Consider the following 12,295-nt stretch of genomic DNA (forward strand, 5'->3'; position numbering starts at 1 on the left):
CGCCCCCCAGAGGCCCCGCCCATCTTCTACCCGAGCTTGGAGTACCCGGATGAGGGCGCCCTGTCGGGTCTTTGGGAAGTAGCGGCGGTTTCTGAGGTGGTGGACGCGGGCGAGAGCTGGTCGCGGAGGTGCGCCGACGCCTCCTCCTCCTCCTCCTCCGGAGCTGACCCGCCGACCTCATCCCTACTCCGCGCCCCTCGCCCTTTCCCAGACCCCGTCCACTCCATCTTCCTTGCTCCAGGAGCCTTCGGGGTTGTTCCTCCTTTTGGAACCGTAAGGTACTGCAGAGGCCTAGAGAGGGGAGGAAGGTGACATCAATTTGTGCACCTCCCAGACTAGAACCGAGGTTTGTACCTCCCTTCCCCTAGCTTTCCCAGTACCTCTAAACCCAACCGTGCCCTGACCCTAGATTGACCGATCACTCCGCTTCACCTGGCATGCGCGGGGGGGAGGCACTTAGGCTCTCCCCTCTCCCCTCTGAACTTGTGTTTGTGTTTGAGGCTTTGTGTTTCAAGGGCCCAGCAGGCCACTTGCCCAGCACAATTCGTCCCCCCGTGGCTGTGCAAATTCTGACCTCAAACACAAAACCAAAAATTCCCTGGTGAGAACCTTAGTGACCCAGGAAAGCAGTCAGTTAGCCCTGCAGCTTCCAGGCCACTCCACATCAGACAGGCCCTGCAAGGAGTAGGGGGAGAACCACGTGGCTTGAAGCACCTGCTGCAAGGCCACAGAGGAGGCAACCCCCATTTTACAGATGAGGAAGCTGAGCCTCAGGGGAACTGGTTTACCCAAGATCCCCCAGTAAGAGACAGAGCTAGGTGCCGAGGCAGGTGTGGATTCTTTCCACTGCAGACACATGCAGTGAGCCCAAGACCCTGGATGACTCCAAGACACCTCAACCTGACTGAACCGAAAGGAGCTAAAACGTCGTTGTGGTTTACTGTGTGGTTTTCCGCATCTGGGACTTTCTGCCTTGCTTTAGAGGCATTGAATTATCAGTAGAAAGAACACGGGATTTGCAGAAAAACTAAACATAGGTTTGAGTCCTGGCTTTTAATAGTATGACCTTGGACACATCACTAGAGCTCTCTGGGTCGGTTTCCCAAAAGCAAAATGGAGTCAGACTCAGCCGTCACCTCCCTGGTGTGGTCCCAACACTGACAAGAGCAAGTGTGTGAAGATCTTTATGAATGTATTCACTGCATGCGAGGCCTGTGTAATAGATGAAGTTACTCTGTGGGTAACTTTGCCCCTTGGTGATAAGGTGGGCACCACTCCTGAGCATAAGGCAGCCGTGTGCCCAGTGTGGATCAGTCAGTGTTCTGGCAGCCAGGTGCAGGCATGAACCTTGGTCAGCCCCATGCTCTTCTCCATCCCCAGCTCACATTCTAGAGTTTGGACTTGGATCAAAGTCTGGGGCAGCTCCCTAACTACTAGGGCCCTGAGAGCATGATTGTGCCAGTAGGCTGCAAGTGCCTTCAGCAGCTCATGTTGTTACCCCCTCCTGCAGATACTGCTTGCCACCTTCACTGTGCTCAGGCCCGGTAGCACCCACGGGATTGCCCATCCTCCGGCAGCTCAGTGCAAAGGTGTGAACTAACTCAACTTCCTTCAGAGCCTCCCCACCATGGTGAGTCCCATGAGGGCCAGGGCAGAGGAAGGGCACTATGGTCTTGGGGCAGTAGGGGTGCCAGCCCTGGGCATGTTGGAGTTCCTTGCTCCCTGACCAAGAGATGCTGCTGCCTCCTGAGGTTAAGAGAGAGGGTCATCCTCCGTCCCAGGGCCTGACTTCCCTTCATTTCCCAGCTGGACCCAGCCAGGCCTGTGGCTGCAGCCTCTGAGTCCCTCCAGGGCCCATCTGCCCCTGGTCCGGGTCATGCCTTTAGATTAGAACATTAACAGCTGCCTACTCTGTAATAGACACTACCAGTCACAGGAGTCGTGAAGAAGGAAGGACCTGGTGCCTCTTCCAGAGCCTTGGGTATGTGTGGGCTTGTGGGATCTACACTCACTGCAGGAGGCTCAGCATGCCCCTGTGCATGCCCCAGGCCCATTTCTAGAACTGATCTGGAGGAAAACAGGCCTGGGCAGACCTGGGTTCAAATTTCAGCCTACCACCAACCAGCTGTGTGATGTTTTACCAAAGACTTGATCTCTCTGAGCCTCTTTCCTCATCTGCAGTTTAAAAGGTGAGATGTTGATCAGACCAGGGTCCTAGGGGCCTCCCATAGTTGCCCGGTCGACTTTTCTTTCTTTTTCCATCCCCTCAGGGCACTGGGAACCAAGGATGGCACTGGACCCCAAGCCCTCCTCTAGCTCTGGTTTGGGAATGGTTGCAAATCCCAGGCAGGACAGACTGTCAGGGATGGCGAGGGAGCACGTTCTTGGAGGGTCGTGGTGCTGGAGACTGGGCTTGGAATTGAGACCCACTCTCAACTTCATTGCGTATTCCAGTCCCTGGCAGGCTCTGAGAGCCACAAGCCCGTGCCCTCCCTAGGACAGGACCTCTGCCACTCTCAGCCTCCCTTCAGCCCCTGGGGAGAGCAGCATGATAAGGCCAAAATGGAACCAGCTTTGGAGCCAGGTGGACCTGGACACTTGCTGGCTGTGTGACCTTGGGCAAAGTCATGTAAATCTGCCTGTTTCTTCACTGGGCTAATTTTCCTCCATAGGGTTGTTGGAAGATTAAATGAGATGTGCTTAAAAGTACTTAGAACGAGGTGTGGCTCACAGGCACTGCTCTGGCCCCGCCAGACCCAGGAAAGGCCAAAGTTTGCATGAAGGAACGGAGTTCTGGCAGGCTTGGGGAAGGGGCCTCCGGGAAAGCTCAGCTGCAGGCTTCCCCCAGGCCACCAGGCGGTGCTGGTAGCCTGACCCTCTCTGACCCTATTGGGCACCAGTTTCACTGTTTGGGACAAAGGTAGGAGCTGCACACAGTCTACAGACCTCATTCAGCTAGCTCCAGCTTTTCAGAGCTGGTTGAAGAAGGGAGTGGCTCCTTTGCATTCAGTTTTTGCTATATAGCGGGCATATACTCTAGTTTATTAAATCCCTATTTTGCAGAGGAAGCAGATGGGTGTGGGCCCTGTCTGGCCCCCTCCCCTGGCACAGGAGCGCCAACCTGGAGCTTCTCCTCCTTTGACAGAAGGCTGTTGGGCCCCAGTTTTAAATTTTATTTTACTTTATTTATTTTATTTTATTTTTTTGGCCGCACCGCGCGGCATGCAGGATCTTAGTTCCCCGACCAGGGATCGAACCCGTGCCCCCTGCAGTGGAAGCTCGGAGTCTTAACCACTGGACCGCCAGGGAAGTCCCCCAGTTTTATTAATTTTTTTATACTCGGGACTCCAGTGACCCCATTTTCTTTGTATCAAAGCCATTCTGCAGGATAAATTTAAGCCATAAATTAGTTACTGAATAAGAAGTTGCAAAATAAGAAATCATGGGAACATCCACCTTATAAAAAGATGCCTAGTTCAAGGAACCACTGTTGCCTGGAGTTCCTGGGTGGGTGTGGGCTAGGGGTCTTAGTCATAGCAACGTGGCTGGGCAGGATGTGGGTACCCTGCCAACTCTACCAGAAACTCCTCCCACTCCTCTGCTACAGACCTCCAAGAAGCTAGTGAACTCGGTGGCAGGCTGTGCCGATGACGCCCTTGCTGGCCTGGTGGCCTGCAACCCCAACCTGCAGCTCCTGCAAGGCCACCGTGTGGCCCTCCGCTCTGACCTGGACAGTCTCAAGGGCCAGGTGGCACTACTGTCGGGTGGGGGCTCTGGCCATGAGCCCGCCCATGCCGGTGAGCACCCTGGGCCAGAGGAGGCAGTGGGCTCTGGGCAGAGTGGACAGGGGGCTCCTGGGAGATCTTTGGTGCTGTTAGGAGGTTCAGGACAGAGCCTGGCCCAGAGTCAGGAGCCCAGTCCTGGCTCCGGCTCGCCCACTCCCTTGAGCTGTGACCTGGGGCCAGTCGTGGCCTCTCTCTGTGCCTCAGTCTCTACATCTGTAAAAGCACAAGGTTGGGCCAAATGACCTCTCAGGCCTTTCCAGCTCTGACAGTCGGTGATTCCGTGAATCCTCCTGGCCTCCCAGGCCCAGCTGACCTGCTGTCCCCTCCTCCATGAAGCCTTCCTGACTTTTCCAGCCTAGCGCAGTATTCCTCTTCCCACCATGCATTTTCACATTCAACATGGACAGTCCTGGATTGTTTCCTGTTTAGTGCCAGGCATGTGAACTCTCCATGAGAGCTCGGGGATGGGGGCATGGGGAGGAGTAGGGACCAGGCTTTGTATCTTCTGTATCTTTCCTGTTTCTCTCTGGCAAATTCATCCATCCATTCAGCAAACATTCATGAGCACCTATTGTGTGCCTGGCACTGTCTGGCCACTAGGGGCGCAAAAGTGACCCAGACAGACAAGGCGCCTGTCCTCATGGAGCTTCTACTCTCCTTTGGGGAGACAGAAACCAGGTAAACACATAAGTGAAAGAGATCATTCCGGATCATGTGAGTGAGGTAGTGAAGACAGGAGAGCAGGGTAAAGGGACAGCGAGTAGCTGGGCATGGGTGAGTGACTACTTCAGTTGGGAGGTCAGGGAAGGCCTCTCCAAGGAGATGATAGATCTGGGGAGAGCAGCGCATGTACTCTTCTGCACCACGTGCACAGTAGGGCTTACCAAACCATGAAGGCCAGGAGCGTGGGGAGCCCCAGGGATTGCAGGCACAGGTCCCCCCCCAACATCCTCTCCCCACCTCTCTGTCTCAGGTTTCGTAGGGAAGGGGATGCTGACAGGGGTCATTGCGGGAGCCGTGTTCACCTCCCCGGCAGTGGGCAGCATCCTGGCGGCCATCAGGGCAGTGGCCCAGGCAGGCACAGGTAAGCCTGGCATGCGGGAGGGGCTGCTGTGGGGAGCGCAAGTGCTGATGGGGCCCTACCGACTGCTCCCGCAGTGGGGACCCTCCTCATCGTGAAGAACTACACTGGGGATCGGCTAAACTTTGGCCTGGCCCGGGAGCAGGCCCGGGCGGAGGGCATCCCTGTGGAGATGGTGGTCATCGGGGATGACAGCGCCTTCACCGTCCTGAAGAAGGCAGGCAGGCGTGGGCTCTGTGGCACAGTGCTCATACACAAGGTGAGGGTCCCCTCCTGGGACACCACTGGCCAGCCCGTCCCAGCCCTGTCTCTCCAGGCAGCACCTGGTGCTGGACCTTTCCAGCCATCTATCCCACGCCCCCCAAGAAGCCACTCCTTCCCCAGCGCTCCCTTATCCAGGAGGGCCCCACCGTCCCCAAAACCACGTCCGCCCGGATCCAGGTATTCATCCTCCCGGCCCCTTTCCTGCCCTTCCCCACCTGCAACCACCGCCCCGTCCTGGTGACCCTGCTCCCCAGCGCCTCCAGACACACATCCTCCTCCAAGCCCTGCCCTTCCTGTCAGCCTCGCTTCACTGCTCATCTGCTCGCGCCCGGGTGGCTGCAGCTGCCTCCTCAGCCGGCTCCCCTGCCTGCTTCCTGCCTGCTCCCCGTCTTTTCCCCACACCACCCCAGAGGTGTCTTTCGAAAATGTGTATCTGACCAGGTTGTTCCCCTACAGAAAGCCCCCCAGGGTTCCCAGAGTGAACCCAGGCTCCTCGGTCAGGCGCCCACCACACTCTTGCCCCTCCTCCCTCAAGTTCCTCTCCCATCATCCCTGTGGTCCCCTCATGCTCCATTAACACCAGTTCCCTGTACCACTGGGCTGTGGCTCACCTTTGGGGCCTTGCTGCTGCTGAGTCGTTGGCCTCGAAAATCCTTTCCCTGTCCAACCCCCCTTTGGCCTGGCTACGTCCTACTGTTCTGTGGAGGCCCACCTCTGACGTCTCCCTCTGGGAGGTTTTCCCTCCCACCACACCAAGCACGCTAGGACCCCTCCTCAGTGTTCCCGTAACACCTGTCCATCGTCGGATTTGCCACCTCACATGACATGTTCAGTTTGTGTTGTCTTTCCCCAACCCCTTCCCAGACCGAGTTCCTTCAAGGTCGGGACTGTGACTTAGACGCCTCTTTTCCCCTTTTCAGCACGTACTAGATGCTTGGCGAAAAAGTGGGTAGGTGGGTAAAGTGAGCCACGGTGTATATGCCATGGAGAAAGAACTGTAGGCTAGGAATTGGGAAACTAGCCACCAACCGACTGTGTGACACTGGACAAATCATCTCCCCTCTCTGGGCCCATCTCTCCATTTGTAAAGTTCCTCTGGCTCTGGGATTCTTGAGTATTCCTGGCAGGTGCCCTAAATATGGTGGGCCAGGTTGATGTGGCAGGACGAAGAGATTCCCTGTTCCCAACTAGAAATTCAGCCCCAGCCTGTCTTCTGCCCTCAAGTGGTACAGTGACTCCTTTCCCGTTGGGGGCCTATCTCTGTGTGGGTGCAGGTGGCGGGTGCCCTGGCTGAGGCAGGTGTGGGGCTGGAGGAGATCACAGATCGGGTGAGCGAGGTCGCCAAGGCCATGGGTGAGTGCCGGCCCAGGGCTCAGGGAGGAGGCGGGGGAGGTCGAGGTCCCCCTTGGACCGGGAGCAGGTTCCCGGCAGCAGCACAGGAGGCCTCCCAAGTCACTCCCCAGGGGCTGAGGGAGGGTCTCCCTGCGGGAGCTCCTGAGAACAGCAGCCTTGGGTCCCCGAGCCAGGTTTCTCTTCTATCACTGAGATGAAGAGTCTGACAGCTTGTCTCGGTGAAGAGGCTTCCGAGGCATTGCTGCTGCCTGACGCCAAGAGCACAGCGGTCGTCCCTTTCATACCTCATTTCTCTTAGGAACCCTGGGATTGAGCTTGTCCTCCTGCAGTGTCCCTGGTTCCAAACCCACCTTTGAGCTCTCAGCCGATGAGGTGGAGCTGGGCCTGGGTAAGCTTGTGACCTCCGCCCCCTCCCCGGTCCAGCCATGCCTGCTCCCTGGGTTTTTCCCTGTCTTCTGCCCTGGGAGCCATGTACCTGGTCCTTCTGCTCACGTGGAGCCGTCGCCTAGGGGGTCTTAGTATTTTTAAGTGGGTGCATGAGGCCCTTCTGGCCCAACGTGCCTGATTTCTACCAGCTTTGCCCTCCACACGCAGGGCTCTGGCCACAGGGGCTCTGTGCCTTGCCCACCTCCTTGCCTGTGCTCCCACCATTCTCAGGTACCCCTGCCAAGATGCAGCCCCTCTTTCAAGAGCCGTTCAGAGCCCACCCCAGCTGCAAAACCTTCCCTCTTCCTCTCCTGTGCTTCCCAAGTGATGGGCAGAGGCCTCAGCTGGCCTCTCTGACTGCCTCTAGTTAAGCTACTTAACTAGTTAAAAGTTAAGGGGACTTCCCTGGCGGTCCAGTGGTTAGCACTCTGTGCTTCCAGTACAGGCGGCGTGGGTTCGATCCCTGGTCGGGGAACTAGGATCCCACATGCTGCACGGGGCAGCAAAAAAAAAAAAAAATTAGAAAAAAAAGAAGTCAAGTTCTGGCTCTCTCCACCACCAAGCCAGAGATGGTGTATTCTTCATTATTTTGTCGGTTTCCCCCCAGCCTGCACTCCCCACGTCCACATGGCTAGCCTAGTGCTGAGCACTTAGAAAATCCTTGACCAGAACACACTGAGCGATTCCCCAGGCCCCGAGCAGGTCAGCAGTGCTTGCATCTATCCACAGGGATCCACGGGGAGGCTGGCGTGCACCGGATAAAGGTAGGTGGACTTCCCAGCGAAGGTTGGCCCAAGACCAAGGCCCCCAACGCAGCTCACTCCCGGCTCCCTCTGACAGATGGCGACCGCCAACGAGATTGTGGAGCTCATGCTGGACCACATGACGAGCTCCTCCAACATGTCCCACGTGTCTGTGCAGTCCGGTGAGGGGCGGTCACACTGTCTCCCAGCCTTTCCTCCCGCTCTGGGAATGGGGCCCAGAGTCTCACCTAGGTGTCGTGTCTGCCCACAGGCTCCTCAGTGGTGCTGATGGTCAACAACCTGGGTGGCCTGTCATTCCTGGAACTGGGCATCATAGCCGACGCCGCCGTCCGCTCTCTGGGTGAGCCCCACACTGAAGGGGACCTCCTGACCCCCAGAGCTTCTTCCTTCCAACCCTCTGAAGCTGGATGTAAGAAAAGCAGCTGAGATAGGGTCTTGCAATGGTCCAGAGCATGGGCTGTACACGTTTGTCAAGCCCAAGTTAGACGACGGTCCCTCTGCCACTTACTTGCTGGGTGCCTTGAGCCTGTTTCCTTGTCTGTAAAGAGGGGGTAATAATAGTACCTGCCTTATAGGGTTGTTGTGAGGATAAAATGGGATTAAACGTTATGTAACACACTTAACACGGTACTTGGGACCTGGTAAGAACGCAGTAACTGAGACTACTTATCTGCCCCTGTAGAAGGGACACCTCCAGGGAATGTGGTCATTCAGGGCATCACTGAGGGATGCCCCAAGGATATCTGACCGGCTCCCTACTGACCTCAGAACCCCAACTCCCAAAGTTCTTGTTTTTCTCTTACTCTATTTCTTTCTCTGATGCTCTGGGGGGAAGTGCCCGTCCTTCCCTCCTTTTCTCACACACTTCCATGCTCTGGTACTGCAGAGGGCCGAGGGGTGAAGATTGCTCGTGCCCTGGTGGGCACCTTCATGTCAGCCCTGGAGATGCCTGGCATTTCTCTCACTCTTCTGCTGGTGGATGAGCCCCTCCTGAAACTGATAGGTGAGACCTGGAAGCTGGGGTCAGCGAAGCCAGGGGCCCCTGGAGCTGGAAGGAGCCAAGGGGACTTGGAGAGACCCCATCAGGGCTGACCATGACAATCAGGACCCTGTGGAGAGGCCCTTTCTGGCTTCCCCAGCCTTCTCCAGCTCTCACTTGACTGTGAAGGAGTTGGTATTAGGATCCTCCCCCAGGGACCCTCCCCTTTCCCTTGTACACAGTAGGCACTCAGCACTTGCTTGTTGCAGTGGAGGGAACTGGGCTACCAGGTGGGGAGTCCAGGCCCCACTTGATCCCTGGCCGGCCAGCCTGTCTCTAAGAGAGTCATCCTCCTGTCCCTAGATGCTGAGACCACCGCCTCGGCCTGGCCTAACGTGGCCAAGGTCTTGGTGACTGGGCGGAAGCGGTGCCGGGCTGCCCCCGCCAAGCCCCTGGAGGCCCCTGATTCCACTGCTGCAGGAGGTACAAGCCATGCTGTTGGGAAGGGTGGCCCAGGGCTTTGGCCTGAGGCCTAAAGGGTGCAGGGAGTGCAGAGGGGCGTGGAGGGGCCCTGGCACCCATACCTCCCACATGGGTCATGTTCAGCTGTGAGAAGGGCCAGGCAGGCCTCCTTCCCACTGTCCTCCCTCTCCAGGCGCAGCCTCGAAGCAGATGGTGCTTGTGTTGGAGCGGGTGTGCGCCACCCTCCTGGGCCTGGAGGAACATCTGAATGCCCTGGACCGCGCCGCCGGCGACGGGGACTGTGGCACCACCCACAGCTGCGCTGCCAGAGGTTGGTGCCAGGACCCACCTGGGGCAGCAGAGGGGGTGGTGTGGCACACTGATGGTGACGTTTTGGCATTTCATGAACCAGAAGGATTTCAAAAACATCTGGAGTGCTCACGTGGGGTTGGCAACTTTTATTTTGCCAAGAGAGGTCGTTCACAAAACCTAGCGTCCCTTTCACCTGTTTTCATAAAGAGACACTTCTAACACTACAAATGTAGGAAGGTTGTTATCGCAGAATAAAACGTAATATTTTACAGTGAATAAAAACTTTAGATTATTCTAAAGGGAAACTCATTCTGTTCTTATTTTTCTCAGCCTAACCAGACTAAGTAAAAGTTCTTAATTATCCAGCATCATTGAATCAAGAAAAATGTATTTAGTGCCAACCACAGGTCAGGTGCTGCCCTCGACTCTATAGATAAAATAGCGAGCAAAGCAGATTAAAATCACTGCCCTCGTGGCTTATGCTGTGGTAGGAGAGACAAACCATGATCAAGGTAAATCAGTAAAAGACAAAAAAAGAAAGAAGCAGGGACGTGAGGAAGCATCATCACCTGTTGGGTGACTGTCGAGGTCCCTGCCCCTGACCTGTTCCCACCTCTCTCCAGACTGCAGCAGGATACAGAGGGAGCCTGGGAGTCTCTTCATGTTGGTTCCCTCAGCCCCTCCCAGCACCCATTCCTTCCGGCTGGCAGCGAGGCCTGGGTACTTGGTTGGAATCCAGGCAGATGGGAGGGTGGGTCTCTGAATTCCTCACCATCTGTCTCTGCCTGCAGCGATTCAGGGGTGGCTGAAGGAGGGCCCACCCCCTGCCAGCCCTGCCCAGCTACTCTCCAAATTGTCCCTCCTGCTACTGGAGAAGATGGGAGGCTCATCCGGGGCGGTGAGTGCCGGCAGCCCCCGGGGGCGGAGAGCTGACATGGACGGGTCCTGGGTTGGCCGAGGCCTGGGCCAGCCCCGTGTGCTCAGCATCCCGGCCCTCCCCAGCTCTATGGCCTTTTCCTGACTGCGGCGGCCCAGCCGCTCAAGGCCAAGACTGACCTTCCAGCCTGGTCTGCTGCCATGGATGCCGGCCTGGAGGCCATGCAGAAGTGAGCCAGGGACCTGGGCCTTAGACCGGGGGTGGGCTGGGGGAGGTGGTTGACGTCACCCACCCCCGAAGTGATTCCCTGCAGGGAGCCTCATTTGTTCTCTTCCCTGCCAGGTATGGAAAGGCTGCCCCAGGGGACAGGACTATGGTATGTATCTGGCCCAGCCCTTCCCGCTTTGAGCGTAGAAGCCCTGCAGGCCACCCTCAGTGGCAGGGCCTGTCCTCAGCCCCACTCCTTCACCTTGTCCAGCTGGATTCTCTGTGGGCAGCAGGACAGGAGCTCCAAGCCTGGAAGAGCCCAGGGGCTAATCTCCAAATCCTGACCAAGGCAGTCAAGGTGAGTGAGGCTGGGCCCAGCCACCCAGGGAGACAGACGCAGAACCACCAGGCTCCCATCTCCATGCGACCTTGAACAAGTTAATATCCTTTCTGTACCTCAGTTTTCTTCTTCACAAAGGGAGGAGAGCACCTGCCTCAGAGGGTTGCTGTGGGACTGAAAAGATACGTAGGGTGCCCACACAGGGTCTGGGACATAGCAGGCCCTTGGTGAATGGTGGCCCCTTGCCTGGCTAGCAGTGTGTGGGGTGTGACCTCTCCACCCTGGTGACGGTGCTGGGACAGAAGGGTCCGGGGTCCATGGCAGGAAGGAAGCCCGGTGTGGCTGCTTCTTGAACCTGCTCCACACCCCCACCCCTCAGAGTGCAGAAGCCGCAGCCGAGGCCACCAGGAACATGGAAGCTGGAGCTGGACGAGCCAGTTACATCAGCTCTGCGCGCCTGGATCAGCCAGACCCCGGGGCGGTGGCGGCCGCGGCCATTCTCCGTGCCATCCTGGAGGTCTTGCAGAGCCAGGATGCGTGAATGCCTCGCTGGGCCTCAGGGCCTCACTCACTGCTATGCCCAGCGGCCACTGTCACTTATTTCTGCCTTAGAACTGTCGCCCTCCCGCGCACCTCTCGCCCTCGGGGCCTGTCTTCTGAGTTCAGGAGGAATTCCTCAACCAGCCTGCAGAATTCCTCCACTGTAGAAACTGCAGGCCCAGAGTGGGTCACTGACCTTTCCCTCTTCAGGGAAGGGGCAGTCCTAGGGTCACCCGGCTCTGCCCCCAGCCAATTCTGAGCTTCGATGATAAGGCTTTTCCCTAGGTGGCAGCACAATCTTTAACTGGCAACGCTAATTTGGTTTTAAGACTCCCTGTGAAAGGTCTTCTGCACCTGAACTGAGTGTGAAAAAGCAAGCCAATAAACCACATTGAAGCAAAAGAGCTGCTGCTTCCTCTAAGGGACCTTTATCCAAGCGTGTGAACAAGTGGGCCCACTAACGCCCCCGACTGAGACCTCACCCCACCACTGAAATGCTCATCTCCCATCGCCTACCGCCTGAGACCCAAAGGCAGGGTCTGTGCAGCTGGGCCAGCTCCACTGGGGTCCCCATTCCTGTGCTTCCAATGCACACACACCTGATGGGTGTGCTTTTCTCAGCACTAGACCAACAGAATTCACTGATTCTTCAGGAATCAAATGGGCAAGCGGGTCTCCAAAAGGAAAAGAAATCACCATATTCTAAGGTTCAGCGGTAGAACAGAAACTGTGCCCAGGCCAGCCCATGGGTCTCTCTAGAGCCATCACTGATGGCCCCTGGGAGAGCAGGAGGGGCTGCTGAGTCTACGTGGTGTCTGGTGGAGACCGCACGGTGCACACCTGGCCCATACTTGGCGCAGGGGGGCGGTTAAAGGCACTGGCATGGATTCACTTTAGACATAGAT

The 12,295-nt window shown here is 57.0% G+C and overlaps 1 protein-coding gene across 4 annotated transcripts; it reads left to right on the plus strand.

The window, feature by feature from the left end:
- The first annotated feature begins 29 nt into the window (after positions 1–29).
- On the plus strand, positions 30–11,792 carry TKFC (triokinase and FMN cyclase). 4 transcript variants are annotated; one of them, XM_059931693.1, is made up of 19 exons: positions 36–128; positions 242–346; positions 1,511–1,630; positions 3,608–3,797; positions 4,759–4,869; positions 4,944–5,125; positions 6,405–6,483; positions 6,782–6,871; positions 7,639–7,673; positions 7,750–7,834; positions 7,924–8,013; positions 8,560–8,676; positions 9,016–9,135; positions 9,308–9,445; positions 10,218–10,324; positions 10,429–10,532; positions 10,646–10,679; positions 10,782–10,868; positions 11,230–11,792. In XM_059931693.1, exons 3-19 carry the CDS (start codon positions 1,628–1,630, stop codon positions 11,389–11,391), a joined length of 1,734 nt encoding a protein of 577 aa, XP_059787676.1. In that variant the 5' UTR covers positions 36–128; positions 242–346; positions 1,511–1,627; the 3' UTR covers positions 11,392–11,792. The 4 variants fall into 4 exon arrangements, with proteins under 4 accessions (XP_059787675.1, XP_059787677.1, XP_059787676.1 ...); XM_059931692.1 differs by having other exon boundaries at positions 30–346; XM_059931694.1 differs by having other exon boundaries at positions 30–278.
- The last annotated feature ends 503 nt before the right edge of the window (positions 11,793–12,295 follow it).

The sequence above is a fragment of the Balaenoptera ricei genome, chromosome 8 (genome assembly GCF_028023285.1).
Source record: "Balaenoptera ricei isolate mBalRic1 chromosome 8, mBalRic1.hap2, whole genome shotgun sequence".
NCBI lineage: Eukaryota > Metazoa > Chordata > Mammalia > Artiodactyla > Balaenopteridae > Balaenoptera > Balaenoptera ricei.